Source organism: Protobothrops mucrosquamatus, unplaced genomic scaffold (genome assembly GCF_001527695.2).
Source record: "Protobothrops mucrosquamatus isolate PMUCROS unplaced genomic scaffold, P.Mucros_1.0 scaffold1019, whole genome shotgun sequence".
NCBI lineage: Eukaryota > Metazoa > Chordata > Lepidosauria > Squamata > Viperidae > Protobothrops > Protobothrops mucrosquamatus.
The window spans coordinates 67,681-88,232 of record NW_015387255.1 but is presented as its reverse complement, the minus strand read 5'-3'; the positions used below and the strand labels follow the sequence as shown (position 1 = coordinate 88,232).

The window sequence follows — 20,552 nt, the reverse complement described above, 5'->3', positions numbered from 1 at the left end:
AATTTCCCTCATTTCAAATTTCAAACAGTCAGCTCTGCTGAAACAGTCTGCTTAAACCACCCTGGAAATATGTCAAGAGCGTTTTTTGAACTTGGAACATTTCCAAAAGATTGCAAACTATAGGTAGTTGTTATGACTATTTGTTCAGTTACTATTTAGTTACAGCAGCAGTGAATGGCATCCGAAGTTTAGGACCATTGCAGCCCCTTCAGTCACATGATCAAATTTTGGGCACTTGGCAGCCTATCCACATTTAAAACAGCAAGGGTGTTTTAGTTGCCCATATCTATCTCCCATCTGCCTATCCCCCTCCCATCTATGCCCTTTTGGCCCCCTCCTTTCTGCTTTCTTTCTCCTTTCTTTCTGCTACTGCAGCTGACCAAGCATACCCAACCCCCTTTGCAAAGACAGCTGCTGCCAAACATGGCTTTCTTCCCCAGACAACACAGAAGAGGTTTTCTCTCTAGATGGCCTCATGTGGCCAGCAGCTACTTTGTGAGTGGCCAGGCCAAACACTGACTGCAGCTTTGCAGCTTTGCTTAGTGCAATTCTGGAGCGTCTTTGCAGCCCCAGAGCTTTGGCACACCAATAGCCCTTTTTTCGCAGAACTGCTGTGCCAGCTGAAGTTTCCAAGGGTGGCTGTAGCTTTGTGCTGCAGCTCAAGGGCTTCCTATAGCCCGAGTCATGGCATGCCAAAAAGCCCCAGAGCTTGTGGTTCTGGAGCAGTTTGCCAACCTGCAAGGTAGTGTGCAGGGCAGCCAAAAGGGCAGAGATGGGAAGGGATAGGCTATTGGGAGGCAGCCTGTACCTCACTGAGGCTCATGACTACAGGAGGAGGGACCAAACCCAGAATGGTTTGGATCAGGTGGTCATCAGCTAACAACAGGCCAAATTTGGTTAAAGACAGCATTGGGTAGTGCCGGGATTACCATCGCTAAGTGATGCGGTCATGTGGCACTGCTTTGCAACTGCATCACTTAGCAATGGAGCTTAGCGATGGATTCCCATCTCAGTTGTGCTTGGAAGTTAAGAACTATCTGTAGACAGTCTGAACGTGAGCGATTTTGCACAGTATTCATTCAGGAAAAAATAATCAAAGATTTTCACAGTTTTTTGTAACATTAGCTTCCATTTGAAGGCAGAGGAACAAATTATAAGCTTTTGGATACTAAGGCACAGAATCAATACTTTGAGGGAACTTTGCTGATTTTCCATCCGTGCCCTTCATCACAACCTAAATGTTGCCCAATATTGGATGTAACAAAAAGGAGAGTGTAAGTAATATTGGTAAGATTTGACGTGTTTCAAGTTTGCATCCAAAGAGAACAAAGAAACTATTTTTGTCTTCCTTTGATACTGCAAGGTACGCAGTATTTTGTTTGCTGTCTGTTTCCTGTTTCTACTCGGGGGGGCCAAATAATCATTTTTAAATTGGCCCTTCAATTTCTTTTCCCTAGAGTGTTTGGCAAAGGAACTAATTACTTCACAAGATTAGAAGAGCAAGCTGTAAAATGTATCCAGTATTTTTATTTTCATACTACAAGGGATTTGTACACATTACAATGTAGAAGTGGAAAATTGCTTATACGAGCTTCAGTGCTAAAGGAAAAGAGAAAAAACCCAGCTATGTGCACATTATACATCAACAGGCTAGTGTACAGTACAGGTAATAAAAAGTTCTGCTTTTAGCATGGCTCAGCCTGTGACTTCAAATACACTCCCAATAATTCAACTATGGAAAATACTCTAAGCCATTTCCTCTCATCAGGGCCTATGACTATGTATAAGGCAGAGGCTTTTGCTTTTTGTATTAATTGAACATTAAGATTTCCTATGTTTTCTCTCCATTTATACCGGAAATCAAAAGGCATTCCCTGAATGAAATTGGAAAAAAGTCACTCAAACATGCTAAAGCTGCCTCTCACATGGTTTTCCAGATAGACATTAAATCTGGGAGAGATTTAATAGAGAGGTGGCAAAACACTGGAAGCCAAAAGGAGCTCAGGAGCAGCAGATGCTTTGTCAGACAAGGAGACAATCTTTTCTCTCAGTTGATAGTGGCTGGTTCTGAATTCCCATTGGTTGAAGGTTCATCTTTCTTACTGTCCTCCAGCCTTGATCCACTTGTCACAGGATGATGTGTATTCTAATAGAGATAGATAATTGATCCTGTAATTTTCATAATGATAATACAAATTGCAATCATATTAATACATTAACCAACTAAAAAAGAATTCAACCAGATATCAATGTTTTTTTCTTTGTGGATGTTACGAAAATAAGAAAGATTCACAGATATGCAATCTGTTTGCAAAATTTGTCCATACTCTAAGCAAGTCAACAAATAAAGCAGCTGAGAAGACATTTGAAGAGAAATTGCTTGTTTACCAACTGAAACACTGGCAATTCAAAGGCTTCCACCACCTGCTAGTTGCTAACCCTCCCCATGCTACTGTGCTGTGCTGGTTTTTTTTGGGGGGGGGGGGAGGAGGGAGGTAATGATCCTTTCCTCAAACTTTCCCCCAACCCATGCAGTGAGCAGATGGCTAATCCCCTCGACAAACAAAACTGGCTTCTTGTTTTCTTTATGGTCCACCTGTGTATATGAAAAGGCTTGCTGGCTTTTTTTCAAGGAGGCCTTTATAGAATAGTAACACTTAGCAACTACCGTTAGCTACTCATAAAACAAAAGAAGCCCACCAGAAGAAATCCTCCGAACCTAGGGCACAGTACCTGCACTGATCGCTCTTGTGGAGATTCTGGCGTAAGAGGTGTAATTTGTCTGGGAAAACCTCCCCTTCCTGCTGGTGTTGGAAATCCTTGTCGAATAGATTCTTCATCTGAGCAGACAATGATGGGAGCTTCGGCCATATTTTTGCTCAGTTGGTTCTCAAGGGCAGCAGAAGCATCGGCAAGCAGAGGAGAGGGGGGACACTGCATACCGTCTCCAACAACGTCCAAATCCTATCGGACAATAACGAAGAAGCCCATTTGGGGTTGGGGGAACACTGCGTGCCATTAGGTTTTTTTCTCTCCCTCCCAATCAATTTTTGTATGTACATAACACTATAGGGAGGCATAAAAATAAGCCTCACAACTTTTCAATTAAAAAGGATGAAATAATTTGATTTTTAAGCAGCCTGACTAAGCTTCATCTAAAATTTCTAAAATGATAAGACACTAACATGATGGAAGGAGGCTTCCCTTGTAAGAAATGACAAATACCTATTAATACAGCAGGTGCTAGTTCTAAACTTTGGATAAAGATACTGTCTAAATAATCCTATACAGGTAGTCCTTGACTTACAACCATTCGTTTAGCAACTATTCAAAGTTACAACAGCACTGAAAAAAGTGACTTATGATCATTGCAGCATCCCCATGGTCACATGATCAAAATTTGGGGGCTAGGCAACTAGCATGTGTTCATGACAGTTGCACTGTCCCAGGATCATGTGATCAGCTTCGGTAACCTTCCCAGCCAGCTTTCAACAAGCAAAGTCAATGGGGGAAAAGAGATTTGCTTAACAATCGTACGATTCATTTAACTATTCCAGTGATTCCCTTAACTCTGGCAAAAAGGTTGCAAAATAGTGCAAATTTAACCACTTAACAATTGCCTTGCTTAGCAACAGAAATTTTGGGTTCTATTGTGATTGTAAATTAAGGACTACCTGTATTCTGATAATACAGGTAGGTTTGCTGGGTAGGCTTGCTGCCTTAAGAGGGTATGCCTCTGTTTCCCTATTAAAAAAAAAAGTGAGATGAAATTAAAAGGGTATTTATAGATCCAGAACAGGCAGTTTGTTGAGCAAGGCTTTCAAAGTACTCAGATGCCAGGTGCGTCTGCTGTTTAGACAGCACTTTATAATGAAATGGATTTTAATTAAAAAAAGGTTCTCTAGAAGATTGCCTCAAAAAGGCATGTGGCTTCTATCTAGGACAGGCATGTCAAACTCGCGATGTCACATGATTTCGCGTGATACATTGCGACTTTTCCCCCATTGCCAGCAATGGGGTGGACGCAGTTTCGGCGTGATGCATCCGGCCCGCAGCCTGGCAGTTTGACATGCCTGATCTAGGAAGATATTTTAAAATGATTGGGCAGATGATAAATGTCTTCCTATTAGGACTAATATGAAGCACTCTATTAAACTACAGGCGGTCCTCAACTTACAACAGTTCATTCAGTGACTGAAGCATTGAACAGAACTGAAAAAAGTGACCTATGACCGTTTATCACACAACTGTTGCAGCATTCCCATGGTCATGTGATCAAAATTCAGAAGCTTGGCAAGACTCATATTTATAATAATTGCAGTGTCCCAGGGTCATGTGATCACTTTCTGCTACTTACGGACAAAGTCAATGGGAAGCCAGATTTACAACCATGTACTAATAAGGGCAGCGATTCACTTAACAACTATGGCATGAAAGGCCATAAAATGGGGCAAAATTCACCTAACAATTGTGTCGCTTGGCAACATAAATTTAGGAGCTCAATTGTGGTAAGTCGGGGACTACCTGTAATAAAAATGCACTCTTTGTGGATAGAGTAGAAAAAGGTTTTAAGAATACCAAGATACGAATTTTAATACTCTCATTTTTCAAAGATATTCTAAAAAACCCAGTGCAAACTCTCAAGCCCTCTTCAGCCCTTCCCAACTGAATATCATTACAAGTCAAATCACTTTAAAGAATTATAAAGGGGATAGGAAATGTGATACAGTAGTAAGTGGCCTACCCATTATTGTACGGTATCATTAGAAACATTAACTTTCACTGCCTATGGGAAATCACTAAAAACTGAACCAGATATTCAGAAAAGCTGTGTTACACACTGAGAGTGTAGTCTTCTTTTCCTGTTGGTGTTTTACACACTGGATGAATAGACAAATGACAATTTCATTCTGTAACTCTGATTGTCTTACTTTTCTTAATTGTTTACATCTCTTTTGCTTTCAGTCTCTCTTATATCATTAAGTCTGATATAAATGTGTATTCACATTTTCTCTATATCCCTTGGTATGTAGCCTCATGCCCAAAAACCCTCTGCAGTGCCTCATGAAGATACTTACATCACTGAACTCCAGTGGCAAACTCTCCGAGGGGCGGAGTTCAGCTGCACTCAAGTAGAGATCCGTGGAAGCGGTTTCCAGTTCTTCAGGAACACACAGTACCTGTTCAGGAACATACATCTGGGGTGGTAGCTGTAGATGGAGTGGGCAGCAGGGATTTTCAGAAAGGTTTACAGGCACTGGTTTGCTGCAGGGTGCTTCTTCTGACCCTTGGCACAATTTAAATAGGAGCTGATTGGTGTCCTGGCAAATATCTGAAGATGGGAGTCAAGGAAATTTGGCAAAATTTGCAATACACAGTAGGTATAAAAAGCAGACCTTTAAGCAAGTCATCCGACCTTGGAAATGTACTATACATAACAGTGATGGCGAACCTTTTAGAGACTGAGTGCCCAAACTGCAACCCAAACCCCACTTATGCATCAAGTGCCGGGTGGGTGTGACCCATTGGCTGGGCGTGGCTGCAGTGGTAACAGCAGACTGGGTGGGACTAAAAAGTTCAATCAATCAATTCCAACTTTGCAAGATCTTTTTTTTCCCCGCGAGAAGTTGAAATTGACTGATTGAACCTTTTTTTTTTTTTTGCACACGGCGGCAGAGGCCTAAAGCGAAAAAGTTTTATAAAACCCAACTGAACGGCTAGGACTGGGGCGACGGTGCGCGTGCCCACAGAGAGAGCTCTGAATGCCGCCTCTGGCACCTGTGCCATAGGTTTGCCACCACTGATATATAAACTAGGGAAATAAAAGGGGAACTTTAACACTTTTTTCCTTGGAGAATCTTGTGAGAGAAAATATTGGAGTTAAATATGAGCTCTGTATACCTTAGTATAATCTGGTAACCAATAATAAAAATCAACTTTTGACTTAGAACTGGAGTATTGTTCTATACTAATGGACTGATTCTGTTCTCTAACTTCAAAATAAAAATAGGTGTCTAAACTGCATAAACATGTTAAATTTTTAGTATCAACATTTATATATGAATAAGTAACTGAAAATGTAATTTCCTGCAAAAAATAAATAAATTTACAATAGAATTTAGCTCAGTCCACAAGCTTCCGACTAGAACAGTGAATTCTAAATATTACTTTTTGCTGGCTTAAAAGTTAACATTAAGCCTTTTAGAAGAGCCTTTTTTCATATACATTCACACATGGGACTGAAGTGATCCAAACAATTTGGTTTTATTTCAGGCTCTGGCTTGACTGTAATTTAGTGAGGTTTTATTGTTGCTTCCTACTGAATTGACTGTTCCAGTTTAATTCTGAAGCTATGGAACAGTCAACAGACCATAGGAAGTCACTTCTTTGGGCTCCTGTTTGAAACCAGAGGCTACAAGAAGCCACCAGCCTTGATTCAGGGCCAAGAAAAGCACAAAAGCATTCAACTGAGTGGTGAGAAATCTTTGGGACATAAACTGAGTTTTGATAATACTCATGAATATCTTACACTTTGGGCAAAAAAAATCTACTTTAAGAATTGGTGGAAAATCATTTTACTGATGAGTTTGGTGGAAGCTGGGATTATGGCTTTAGATCAATTACAGTGGTACCTTGATATTCGTCTGATATTCGTTCCGGGAGGCGCAACGAGTACTAAAAATGAATACCAAGCAAGCCACATGACTTACCTTGACCCTTTATTTCAATCGAAAGGAGTAGGGAGTCACGAATCAGCTGATGCCAGCAAGTTTTACCTTGCACATCGAGTAGCTGGAGAAAGATGAGTACCAGGACAAGATTTTTGCTTCAAAATGCATTGAGTACCAAATTCAATTAATTTTTAAACAGTCAAATACAGTACTGAGGTACCTCTGTATTATATAATGACAATTTTAAGGATTCTCCCAACTTAAATTTGGTCTTCGCTATTGGCAACATTGGAGATATCTTCAGCTTAAGGATGTTCTAACAGGTCAATATGGACCAGATGCTTTGGCTGCCTCATGGTCATCTGAGTTGCTTTATTGCCTGATTGAATCCATTACAGAAATAAAACCTATAATATATCTTTATCAGAATATTTTTAAAGTAGACATTTCTGGGACAATTCAAACATGGACTAAAGAACTGGAAATTCCCAAAAAGCCACAGTAGGGACTTGAGGTCCCTAAAATGTTAAAATGGTATACTGAACAGAGATTTTGGGATTAAGACTGAGTCATCAAGAAATTGCATGTAGAATGCATTAAACTCCTCAAAGAATGTATTTTTTATGCTGGAGGTCTAAGAAATGTGAAATGGTCATATGATCATTTAGTAACTTTTTGGGGGAATATATTAATGTATAGTAGACTTATGGGAACATCTTTAAATCTTACATTTAAATGTTAAATATATTAATGTTATATTGTTATTATTTATCAAATTTATATAGCTGCCCATCTGACACTGGGCAGTTTAAAAACATACCAATTAAAACCATATAACAATTCAAGAAACATTAAATATAAATAAATATTAAAGACATGAGAGCGGGAGAACAGTCACTTAGCCTAATATAGCCACTTGCAGGTTTACTATGGGATTCTCAGCGTTGATGGAAGAACTACATTTGGGTTTTCCAAAAGGCTAGCAAAGATGGGGCTAATTTGAACACAGGGGGAATGAAGTTCCAAAGAATGATTGGGGGGGGGGGAGCACAGCAAAGGCATGTTTCCTGATTCTCACCAGATGGAACTCCTTAAGAGAAGGAACCCAGAACATACCCGTTCTGCTTGACCTGATGGGATGGGTAAATGTAACCAGGAAAAGATGGCCCTCAAAAAGCCTGGTCCCATGCCATATAGAAATTTAAAGATCAAAACCAACACCTTGAATTGCATCAAGCAAACTGACAGCTAATGTAGCTCATGGAACAGAAGAGCAACATGTGCCATCCTAGAGATATACACTAACATGTTATAAGTCATTTGTGAAATGGTCGGCTATATAAATTTGATTACGAAACACACAAATAACTGTCCACGCAGCCACATTCTGCACCAGGTGAAGCTCCTGGATGCTCTTCAAGACCAGCCCCATGTACAGCACGTTGCAATGATCCATTCTGGAGGTTACCAGGGCATGAGTGACATGAGTGCAGCCTCATGGTCCAGGAAGGGGCACAGTTGGTGCACATGAAACTGTACAAAGGTTCTCCTAGCCATGGCTGTCCTCTGCTCTTTGAGCAGAGCCAAGAGTCTAGCAGGATCCCCAGGTTGTGCAGTGGGTCTCTCTGGGGTAATAAAACCCCATCCAGTACCAAAGATCACATATCAAAGCTTTAGAATTTGACTGTTTATCAGGAATTGAGTTTGTATCGAACCTGGCAAAAAGAATGATATTAAGAAATATTCCAAACATCAAAGGAATGGTTGTCATAAATGTGTGATCTATCTGTTTTGGAAAAGATATTTTCTACCAATCAAAAGATGCAGCAATGTGTGTTACTATGGCAGAGATTCTGTAATCAGAATAGATACTATTTTAAGATGTCTTGTATCTTAAGTAAATACATTGGTAAACCAGTGACTATTCATAAATATAAAATGATTTTTTCCCTCTTAATTTGTACTTTTAATTTTTTAAATGTTTTATTTTTAAGATTAAAGATTATTTTGTTAAAAAAATTAAGATACTAAGTTTAAAAAACTCAAAGGTGTTTAATTGGTCTAATTGTGACAAGTATTAATACTAACACCGGAGAGAAAAAGGATACGAATAAGGCAATGTCTTGTCATTGGGAGAGACTGGTTGGAACATCGAACATCTTCTACAAAGGCCAAACACCTCTGGCTAGAACGGGTAGTGTGTGCCTGGAGGATACAAACCAAACACAAGACAATCTTTTAGAGAAGCCACTGTTTTAATAGGAATTCTTTCAGTCATACATCAGCTTCTGAAATATACACATCAACTGCTTAGGTGTTTTCATAATCACACAACAGACTGAATTTATTAATAGCATAAAAAGCATGCTAAAAAGTGCCTCATCATGAAGGAATGTTACTCTTCCCAAATTGATGTTACCTTGAAAACACTTGGTTTTGGTTTTAAATTTTGCACCGTGGCACAGAGCTTGCGCATATCTGGAAATCAGAGTTACTTTCATTTTTATAGTTTGCTTTCATAAAACAATCAGGCACACACTTTCTACCACCACTGGACCAAACAGAGAAGCAAGTAACTCAATTACCTGCTGGCCAGCACCCTCTGTAGCAAGCATTCTGCGTTCCTTCAGCTGCCGATGTAAAAGAGCCTCCACACCATAGCGTTGTCGGTAACGCCTCAAATATTTCAACCGCTTCAAGTTTTCACGTTCTTTAGACAGAAGACCCTCTGGGCCTGTCAGGAGACTGCTACCTGGAAGACATTAACAATGCATCCTCAATGTAGAATTAAAGTATTATACCTTTCTACTACAGAGCAAAAGAGTTCTTCTGGGAGTTTACCCTTTCTGCTTTGGGAAAGAAACTGCTTTAGCTCAATTCTTACAGATTTGATTGTTGCTTCAGAGAAGAAATACAAAACGATCACCATAATTCTACTGCAGGGATGAGCAACCTGAAGCTTTCCTTCACCCCACTTTGTATTGTTGTATTTCAATAGTGTGATTTTCAGTTTTAGGTTTCCTACTTCCACTACGCACTCTCTCTACCCCTCTCACCCTTAAGGCCTAAAATAGCTCCTTTGGGATCTAACGCTAGCCCATTTGGGAAGAATTTTAAGGTGGGGAATTGGTCAGATTGGAAGGCCGTCTTGCGTCCCCCAACCCTTGAAATGCTGCCCATCCCTGTTCTGCAAAACTACGATGTCTGTAAGGTTCTACTACTCTGAGGATAAATGTAGCGCTTCACGAGATTTTAAAAAGAACCACGCTGCAATCTAGCGGAAACACCATCTTCCAGCACTACGGTCATGGAAAACTTTTGGAGTGATGTTTTCAGAACACATATTTCAAAAACTCTATTCTGTAATATATATAAAAGCACTTTGTTAGAACTAATTAAAATAACTTTTGAAATAATTAAATATTTCCTTAGCTAGTCTCATAGGATAACTGACTGGTTATATTTATGCAAGCGCTTTCTCTTCCGAAATTCATGAAATGACTTTTTTATTAATTACAGGAGCCAAATAGTATCTTAATGATTACAACAGATCTCTGAATTCAGACAAGTGGTATATGAAGCTCTCTTTCACCCGTGGCTACAATGCAGTTCTATTTTTAGGAACAGATGATGCTCAAATCCTGAAGAGTTCTAATTAATCTGAACATTACCCTTAACAAGTACCACTTCAAGTAAATATTAACAGGCAAGAAAAATCAAGACATATCTACAAAAAAGTAGTCCCCAAGCTCTAAGCTCTTGGTAAAATGGCTGCTCTAATTAATTTCACACCAGATTTTGTGATGTCTTCAGCTTATGTTCAGAGTTGTAGCCATTTACCTATGGCTTCATGTTCCACCTTCCGGCTGTGCAAATACCGGCGCTTCTTCTCTTTCAGAAGGTGCTGAAGCCGTTTGAACTGATCAATATACAGAGACTGTAGCCGGATCAGTTTTTCTCGCATGATCAGTGCCACCTCCTCAGCCGTATACACACCAGCATGTCTGCACAAACAGGATCCAATCACAACTCATCCTCTCTAATCATTAACATGGAGAATCACCTAAAGCAGTGTCAGGTAACAAAAGTAAGCTATTTAAAAGCAAAGAAATCAATCAGCAAGACCTGTGACCTTCAACAGGGAGTATTTAATGCAAAACATTTTGAAACCAAAATGCCAACTTGAAGAAGTTCAACACAATATCTCCTGGAGTTCCCTCAAGAGCTTAGGAGGCTACACCTCTACAGCTTAAGTTACTGTCCTAAGTACAAATAACTATCTGAAATATTTTCATACACTTTAAAGGATGAGAAAATACGAGATGACAGCCTTCAAAAATGCATTCTATAAGGCTTACTCTCAACAACTGTTTATAATTTTCAGTTAATGTAAAATGTGGTTGATACATTACCCAGTTGCTTTTTAGTTGCACCCCAGAACATATGGCGAATTACATATGCGGAATAACTCCACAAGACACATAGAAATATTTTAAACTTTATTGGGGCCAAAAACAAAGTCATAAATGAAGACGTTATGGACTAATATACTTTTCATAAGTGACCCAGAAAACAGGGACAGGCCAAACAAAACATTTAAATGTAGATTAATGGTCAACATTAATTTGTTTTTATTGGTAATTATGAACATATTCAAAATATGCATTTATGAGTACAGGTTGGTTTTTTATGGACAAAGTAGGACTGATGAAACTTAGGTCCTCTACATGCCATTAACCACAACTTTCAACCATCAGTCAAGTAGGTCAAATGATAGGGGATACTGCACTTCGTAGTTTAAGAACATTTGAAGGCCCAGAAGCTTCCCATCTATATACCCCATCATCAATTATTCAGGTGCTCCTAAAAAGAGAACTAGTCAAGATTGATACTGGGAAGAATGACCCAAATTGTTCTGGGGGAGTAAGGATCATGCTAAAGCAAGAACTTTGTTTTTGAAAACTCATATTCAATAGATGCTCAAATAATTTTTTGGGAAATGAACTTCTATCTCTACTGCACAACTCTGCAGCCGTAGTTCACACCTTACTCAAGACACTTACTTTAAAGGATCTTCTTGGTCACTATCAATGCTATCTGCTTCACTATCAGGATCACCTCTCCATGTCTGATCCACAGTAAGAGGCTCCTGCTCTCCATCACTCCAGCTGTCTTCATCTGGAAAAACAAAAGAGAAGAAAAATATGTTGACAGTCTACATCCTTTAGTAAAATTGGTGTAATGCCATCAGTATAAACTAAAACAGAGCTACCGGAGTGGAAGTCTCATATGAACATGCACTTCTATAAGCTGATATAAGCATGTCCATCAATCAGAACAAAAGAATATCCATAAAATACTAATTTAATCTTAAACTCTGCATTAAAACTAATCACTAGAGCAGTGGTTCTCAACCTGTGGGTCGGGACCCCATTTGGGGTCGATCGACCATTTCACGGGGGTCACCAAGCAAGGCTGTCCGCCATTTTTTTTGGTCCGCCATTTTTCCCCTTTTCTGGCGGGTGCCTTACCTCCCTTGGGCTGGGCCAGCTGGTGGTCGGCCTGCTCCGTCTCTGCCGCTTGCCAGCTACGCCTCGGCCNAATCAATCAGCAAGACCTGTGACCTTCAACAGGGAGTATTTAATGCAAAACATTTTGAAACCAAAATGCCAACTTGAAGAAGTTCAACACAATATCTCCTGGAGTTCCCTCAAGAGCTTAGGAGGCTACACCTCTACAGCTTAAGTTACTGTCCTAAGTACAAATAACTATCTGAAATATTTTCATACACTTTAAAGGAGGAGAAAATATGAGATGACAGCCTTCAAAAATGCATTCTACAAGGCTTACTCTCAACAACTGTTTATAATTTTCAGTTAATGTAAAATGTGGTTGATACATTACCCAGTTGCTTTTTAGTTGCACCCCAGAACATATGGCGAATTACATATGCGGAATAACTCCACAAGACACATAGAAATATTTTAAACTTTATTGGGGCCAAAAACAAAGTCATAAATGAAGACGTTATGGACTAATATACTTTTCATAAGTGACCCAGAAAACAGGGACAGGCCAAACAAAACATTTAAATGTAGATTAATGGTCATTAATTTGTTTTTATTGGTAATGGTGAACATATTCAAAATATGCATTTATGAGTACAGGTTGGTTTTTTATGGACAAAGTAGGACTGATGAAACTTAGGTCCTCTACATGCCATTAACCACAACTTTCAACCATCAGTCAAGTAGGTCAAATGATAGGGGATACTGCACTTCGTAGTTTAAGAACATTTGAAGGCCCAGAAGCTTCCCATCTATATACCCCATCATCAATTATTCAGGTGCTCCTAAAAAGAGAACTAGTCAAGATTGATACTGGGAAGAATGACCCAAATTGTTCTGGGGGAGTAAGGATCATGCTAAAGCAAGAACTTTGTTTTTGAAAACTCATATTCAATAGATGCTCAAATAAATTTTTGGGAAATGAACTTCTATCTCTACTGCACAACTCTGCAGCCGTAGTTCACACCTTACTCAAGACACTTACTTTAAAGGATCTTCTTGGTCACTATCAATGCTATCTGCTTCACTATCAGGATCACCTCTCCATGTCTGATCCACAGTAAGAGGCTCCTGCTCTCCATCACTCCAGCTGTCTTCATCTGGAAAAACAAAAGAGAAGAAAAATATGTTGACAGTCTACATCCTTTAGTAAAATTGGTGTAATGCCATCAGTATAAACTAAAACAGAGCTACCGGAGTAGAAGTCTCATATGAACATGCACTTCTATAAGCTGATATAAGCATGTCCATCAATCAGAACAAAAGAATATCCATAAAATACTAATTTAATCTTAAACTCTGCATTAAAACTAATCACTAGAGCAGTGGTTCTCAACCTGTGGGTCGGGACCCCATTTGGGGTCGATCGACCATTTCACGGGGGTCGCCAAGCAAGGCTGTCCGCCATTTTTTTTGGTCCGCCATTTTCCCCCTTTTCTGGCGGGTGCCTTACCTCCCTTGGGCTGGGCCAGCTGGTGGTCGGCCTGCTCCGTCTCTGCCGCTTGCCAGCTACGCCTCGGCCGGCGCAGGGGGCGGAACCACGCATGTGCAGCGCTCCCGGGTAGGGAAAGTCCTCAACTTGCGACCGGTTGGGTAGTCCTCGACTTACGACCGGTTCAGTCCTTGACTTACGACCGGTTTAGTCCTCGACTTATGACCGGTTTAGTCCTCGACTTACAACCGGTTGGGGTCGCGGCATTAAAAAGGTTGAGAACCACTGCACTAGAGCATCATTGGAAAACCTCACTTTTCTATTTACCACTGAGCCTAAATGTCAGACCAATACATCTAAAATTTAACCTTGATTTGGTAAGGAAACAATCCTAGTACCATCACCAACATATTTATTTGGTCATCTTATTTGGCAGAAGGATTCTTATGCGGTTGAGGTTTTTTAAAGTATAAATAACAAAGACAGTTAACAAATTCCAAATCACCTCCACATGTAATTTTTAACTATCCAGCAATTAGTATATGCTGCATCCATTATCAACTTAATATTTTAAATTTCTTCCATTCTTCATCCAACTACCTTCAGGGACGTAACAGCAAATTCTTTTTAGAAAACTGAGATGGCTAGTTGCAGAGAGCTCTCAAATTAAGAATGAGATCTCTGTAAAAACAAACCAAAGCACTGGATGCCATTCTCTGATACAGGACATTCCCAGTGTTCATATTACTCTGCAAATGGTCCATATAATTTATAGGATTCATCAGTAAACGTTAAATGTAACTTCCCTCCAGAGCAATAAATTAAACAGTGTAAACAACACAACAAAATATCTATGACTTCTGAATGCAGAGTCAATGCCCCTTGCTAAAATATAAATTTGTGACTTCCCAAGATATTTAAGCTGAACCTATTATTAAAAAACAGTAAAGGGAAATAAACTCATGTAATTAAAAGCATTTTAACCTAGTACTGGGTGAAACTGAACCTTTCTCCATGGAACTGGTTCCTGGTGCCCAAAAGGTTGGGGATCTCTGTTTTAAACTACATATTGAAAGAGGGTTGTTAGAATATGACCAAGCTACATAAAATTCAACCTTTGCATCTAATTTTAAAAGAATAAAAAAATACCCAAGATAACATTATCATCTCTTCTGCTTACCCAATATCCTGCTGCCCTCACTACGGTTATTTTCTACAGTTTGAGAGCCCTGCTCCGTCTTGGCATAGGAACTCAGCTGACAGAGAAGAGACTCTCTCACAGGGCTAGGATTAGACTTCTTCATCTGAGCCTGCAAGGCCAACACATTTCTGCGAGCATGTTCAGCACAGAATGACACACTAGGTAGAGAGGTGAAACAACAAGTTATGCATTGTAATTTCCAAAATATTTAACAAAGAAACACCTGGCTTCCATACTGTTTAAAGCAACATGTAAGAATCAATAAAGTGAATATACCTGGAAGTTGCTCAGTTTGAGCGACGTTGCCCTAATCACTCCTGCTGACATGCTCATCTCAATCCTAATTTATTTGCTTCCTTCTCCTACTGGGCTAGACTGCCTTTACCTCAGTCTCATCTGTTTTCTTCCCCTTGATGAAATCAATCTAAGTTCTTCCCAAATCATTTATAGCTCTCTAGCAGATTCCCTACCACCCATTTCCTTTTAACAGAAAAATATTTTTACATTAAAGTACACAGTCTTTATACTATGGTGTAGTGCTATTGCAACAGTAATACTATTGTACTCTCATAGTAGTGATATGGCTATTTATTACTAGTCCTTGATTTGTGACCATTTGAAGTTACAAGCATCTCCCTGGGGTACTTACATCCCAGTTCCGAAGTTCTGACAGCCGAGGCCCCCCACGGTCAGATGAACATTTATGGCTGATTGTAGCATTCCAGTCACGTGACCATGTTTTACATCACTTTTGTCAAAACCATTTATTTCAGGTTTTTGGCAAAACTGGCCACAGCAAACCACTGATTCACAGCATTTGCTTAACAACTGCTACAAAAAGGTCATAGAATTGGGCCAGTCATATTGGTTACCCAATTTACAGCTCTCACAACTTAGGACTATGATGGGGAAAACCTTTTCTTTCCTTTGGGGGTAGGGAGACGTCTGGTACAGCCATCTGCTAATCTTACTTCCTAACTCCAAGTCTGCAGGTGTTCTCAAGGCTTTCATGAGAACTGATGGAATTTCAGTGGAAGCCACCACTTCATTCTAAAGCAGGAGTCCCCAACCCCTGGGCTGCGGCCTGTTCGAAACCGGGCTGCACAAACAATGGGCAAGTGCACGCAAGAAGTTCCACTTGCGCAAGTCCGGCGGGCAAGTGCACACACACAAAGTTCCACTCGCACGAGCAGAGGGTGCAAAATTCCATTCTCAAGAATGGAGCTTCGCACGGGAGCACCCTCCATTCACAGGACTGGAGCTTCGCGTGTGAACACAAGTGCCCTCCGCTCGTGTGTGAAGCTCCATTCGCTCAAGTGGAGAGTGGGTGTGCCAATTGCTCACATCAATGGAGCTGTGCACATGCTCCTCCCACTCACCCTCCCCCCCCCCGGCCAGGCCACCAAGGTGGAAAGGTTGATGACCACTGCTCTAAAGCATTTAACATCCTTTAAAGTTGTCAGCAAGCAAAACTTAAGAAGTCTTTTTCCTTATAGGCCAAAGGCAAGGATTCCATAATGAGACTAGTGCATTGGGAGTTCAAATTTAAACAAAACACTCGTAAGAGTGTGTGGAATGTAGAATTATGATTAAACATTGAAGCAGACAATTGTGATGTTGCCCTTAAGCATTTGGGAAAAAAGGAACCAAAATGAAGGGAACCACTATATGGTTCAAATTAGAAAAGGAACAATAAACAATGCTTTCCAAATTGCTAAACATAATTCCTCCAAAACAAAAAAATATATACTTTCTTCTTATAAGTAGCCTTCCCTAACTGGATGCCCTTTAAATAAATATCTTGGGTCTATATTTCCATAATGATTCCAATACATCTAAAGGTCTTCAGTTTGGATTATTAACACACTCTAGTTCTCAAAAAACACACATTATACTTAAAGGTCTGTATATTGAAGTCTTCAGTCCTAGTCTCTTCTAAGAAAGCTATAAACTTAGAAATCTATACAGTACTTTCATATTCAACGTGTGCTACTTGAACTTGAGATGTTTGTGGCTTTCCAGACACTATTGACTGGGATTTCCATTTTCCTTCACCAATGGTCAACACAGGTGTGCACTGACAGGAACCAACCAGATTTCAACAATGTCTGAGAATCACATACACCCCTATCATAAACATTTATCAAGCAGGTATCTACATTCCACCAATAGGACCTTGTTCCTGCTGTTGTTACATGACCCAAGAACCCATTCCATTATTGCTAACACTGGATTAGACTAGTAAAACTTCTAAATGAGTAAGTTTCAATCAAATAGTGATTTAATGAAATTTTTTAACCATTACTTAAAATGGAAATATATGTTTCTGGTTTATTCCTCATGATTGTGGAGAGAGTAAAGGGTAAAGGAGAATGCACAAACAAAGGCTTATGACTCGGAATTTAAAGCTAAACAAATTTCAGACACAGCCAGAAGTATTGGGATCTCTCCATTTTTCCCCAAAGAATCCCAATTTGCTGTGAAATAAGTGAAACTGGCACAAGTAAATGACGTCCATCATTCTAGTTTATTCCATAATCCAGAACACATGCTTTGCTTTAATTCTCAGCCATGGGACAAACAAAATTCCAGAGTTTTTTCGGCCCAACCTACCAAACATGATTGTTGTTGGCAAAAATAGAATTTTATATGCTGCTTTAAATTTCTGTACAAAACGCAGGATATAAATTTAACCTAACAATTTAAATAAATGCTCTGTATCTTTCCTAATTATTATTTCATCTAGGAGTATGATGGCTCTCATGGTTAGGATACTGGGTTGGAGGTTAGCAAGCCCATGTTCGAAACCTGAGTGCTATGTGGTGCCATTGGGTGGGGTGAGTTCCCTCTTCGTCCTTTGCTCCAGCCAGGAATGTGAAAGGAGCCCCCAACTGGGCGTCCCCCAGGCAACTGTGATGTCACCAGCTAATCCTTTCAACTCGGAAGTGCCTTGGTGTTTGTTCCCACACAAGTGCAAAAGTTTCATCTAAGTCTATATAATTGTATTGTAAATTTAAATAATAAAATAATAATATAAATTTAAATAATAATAAAATAATAATAATAAAAAAAATAAACAATGCTTTAGGACAGCATTTAGATTTTTCTAAGAACTTTTTAAAGAATGTCAATTTAACTGTCAACCTTTCAAGTTGAGCCATGTCAGGAAACAGACATCTCAAGAATGAGTGATTGACTTGCCTATACTAAGAGAATTTTGAAACCTTAATCATATTTTTCCTTTCTTCCTTCTTGTAGCCAGCGAGTGAAAGCAGTCAGTTTAAATTCCTTTGTCATTTTTTTTATTTCTAATCTATTTCTAATCTCATTTACCAAGCTTCAACTAGTTTTGTAACTTTCACCGCATTTCTCAAAGATCTCTGTACAGTAGTTCTACACACCAATCCAAAGGCTTTGAAAAACAAAGATTGAAGTTCTAAATGTTTAATAATTTAGAACTTGGATAGAAATATTTATTTAGGAATAACTCTAGTTTATTTAAATGTGCTAGGTTGTATACTATTCATTTTAATCAGTTAACCATTAAATTTGTACCAATCTTTAAGCCTATGATTAGCACTGAGCTAGGTCTACAAGACAAACTTGACTTTGGATGTTTGGGGAGGAAGTGTATGCAACTGTCCAACCACCTCAAAATTATACACGGGTATGTGACAACTTATTTTTAAGCAACAGATGCTCTGGAAATATTTAAAAATTCTAAAACATGAAAATGTTCTTTAGAACAGAAGTCCCCAATCCCTGGACCATGACCCATTTGGAACTGGGCCGCGCAAACACGTAAAGCGTGCTCGTCTGCTGCTTGTGCAGAACCATCCCCACTCTCCTCTGCCCCCCCTGCTGCAAAGCTTGAGGATCCCTGCTTTAGAACAAAGAAAGCTGCCTCATGTGAAATACAGATATTGTTCATCTATTTAGGTACCATATTTCCTGACTGGCATTGTTTTTCAAGAGCATTCCCTACCTTCATCCTTCCTCAAATTTCCTTGGAGATACCAGATTGAACCTGAAATCTTTTTGTATATGTTAGCATGCAACTCTTTTCGGTTAAATGTTCTGCAAAAAAATATATATCTGCGAACACAATACAACTGGTTTGCATCCAGTCTTGACCCAGGATGATATAACTGCATGAATGTAACTTTTAAGATATTCCACAATGATTCTACGCATATGGTACTCTATTATTTTCATTAGACCTAGGATATAAAAAGTGGCTTGATCTGCTCCAAAGGCTGAGGAAGAGAGAAGACAAAATTTCAGCTCATCTCTAGAGATAATGTGAACATATAGAATGCATACCCATCTTTCTTCTCTGGCTTGGGAGCTGCATTTGGGCACCTCCTGCCATTCTTAGTGGAAATATAGCTGCACTGCTTGAAGGGTGCATTCCTGTCTTCGAGGATATGCTTAATGCAGAACTCGAGTCCTTCCAAGCGAGGCTGAGAGCATGGACGGTGAGCAAAGGCACAGGACAAGGTTTCTTGCGGCCTTGGCACAGGAGTGAGCTGCCCCCGACTCGAAGGCAAAACATGAATGCGAATTCTATTCATGCCAGTGCCTGTAAGGAACACGTTACTACAGATTTGACATAAGTTAAAAAAAAAAAAAAAAAAAAGTCACTTCTGCTACTATAAAATCCCTTTGTTCTCCCCCCCCCAAGGTTATTTCATTTTCCTTCTGACGATCAAGCTTTCAGCTTGATCAATCTTGAATCAGGCCAGATTCTGTAGTTCAGACTTATACAGCTACGGGCAATTCTAAACAATTCACACTACCCCGACCAGAACCCGAAAAGGCAAGAAATGTAAATAGACTCTTGCGACCTTTCCTCTTCTTCTGTCCCAGTTCAACTGGCTAGGCATTTCCTTGTTCCCTTTCTCTCCCCCCTCCCCCATTTAACACCCCCCTCCTCCCTTTTTAACCGCTAAAGCAGCTGCGGCTCCTGTAACTAAATACCAGACCGAAGATCTTTATACAATGTCGAGGATCGTGGAATGCTGGGGGGAAACAATGGAGAGTCTCCCTAATACTATCGCATTAAAAGTTCATACAAAACATGTTCCCTCTTTACCCTAAAAGGGATTAAAAGTCCCTCCTCCTCCTCCTCCTCCTCCGCCGCCGCCTTCTGTTCTTTGCGCTTCGAAAGCTTCGCTTAATTCAGACACGCGGGGGCGAAGCCTTCCCCAACCCAAACGAGAAGGCACTTCTCGTTCTCCGGTCCCTCGGCCATATATACCATTCCCCCACGCCTACCGCTTCTTGTTCCGCGGAGCCGTTTGGCAAGAGCGAGAGGAAAAGCCAGCTTGGGTGGGGGGGGAAGAGAAGAGAAAAAAAAAAAAGCCCCAAATCCGCCCTCACTTTTTTTTTTTGCTCAGCGCAGCAACAGCCGCCATCTTACCTTCCTCCTCGCGCTCTGGCTCCCACCAGGGCCTCGAGTTCGCTATCGCCAGCCAATCCGGAGATGACGTAGCCCAGAACGGGATTGGGTAAAGGAAATGTCATTCGAGCCGGTGTGGGGGCGGAAGAAGGCGGTCAGAACTTGCTCTGGATTCCTCTCACTAGGAAAGCATTGGAGAGAGAGAGCGAAGGCGTCAGGCTTTTAACGGTGTATTTTTTTTTTTTTAAATGATCCCGATTTAAACTATTTGACCGTTTTA

The 20,552-nt window shown here is 40.0% G+C and overlaps 1 protein-coding gene and 1 non-coding gene across 3 annotated transcripts; both read right to left on the bottom strand.

Annotated features, from left to right (window-relative positions):
* Positions 1-1,509: 1,509 nt before the first annotated feature.
* Positions 1,510-20,337, bottom strand: KANSL2 (KAT8 regulatory NSL complex subunit 2). Of its 2 annotated transcripts, XM_015819921.1 has the most exons (10): positions 20,149-20,167; positions 19,195-19,453; positions 14,851-15,029; positions 13,224-13,338; positions 10,512-10,675; positions 9,257-9,423; positions 8,780-8,876; positions 5,079-5,332; positions 2,734-2,964; positions 1,510-2,146 (listed from the first exon to the last, which is right to left on the bottom strand). In XM_015819921.1, exons 2-10 carry the CDS (start codon positions 19,443-19,445, stop codon positions 2,048-2,050), a joined length of 1,557 nt encoding a protein of 518 aa, XP_015675407.1. In that variant the 5' UTR covers positions 19,446-19,453; positions 20,149-20,167; the 3' UTR covers positions 1,510-2,047. The 2 variants fall into 2 exon arrangements, with proteins under 2 accessions (XP_015675407.1, XP_015675409.1); XM_015819923.1 differs by lacking the exons at positions 19,195-19,453; positions 20,149-20,167 and adding an exon at positions 20,294-20,337.
* LOC114922827 lies at positions 6,305-6,446 on the bottom strand. The gene has a single exon (XR_003810498.1). It is a non-coding gene; the product is annotated as a small nucleolar RNA SNORA2/SNORA34 family (small nucleolar RNA).
* Positions 20,338-20,552: the final 215 nt, after the last annotated feature.

What these genes read in the sequence shown, in the direction of transcription:
- KANSL2 (XM_015819921.1), bottom strand. Translation starts at nt 19,445, where the DNA reads ATGAATAGAATTCGCATTCATGTTTTGCCTTCGAGTCGGGGGCAGCTC. An exon ending in GACCAAGAAGATCCTTTAAA is followed by an intron (nt 10,676 to 13,223) that starts GTAAGTGTCTTG and finishes CTGTTTGTGCAG; the next exon opens with ACATGCTGGTGTGTATACGG. An exon ending in GACAAGACATTGCCTTATTC is followed by an intron (nt 5,333 to 8,779) that starts GTATCCTTTTTC and finishes TCCCATCTTCAG; the next exon opens with ATATTTGCCAGGACACCAAT.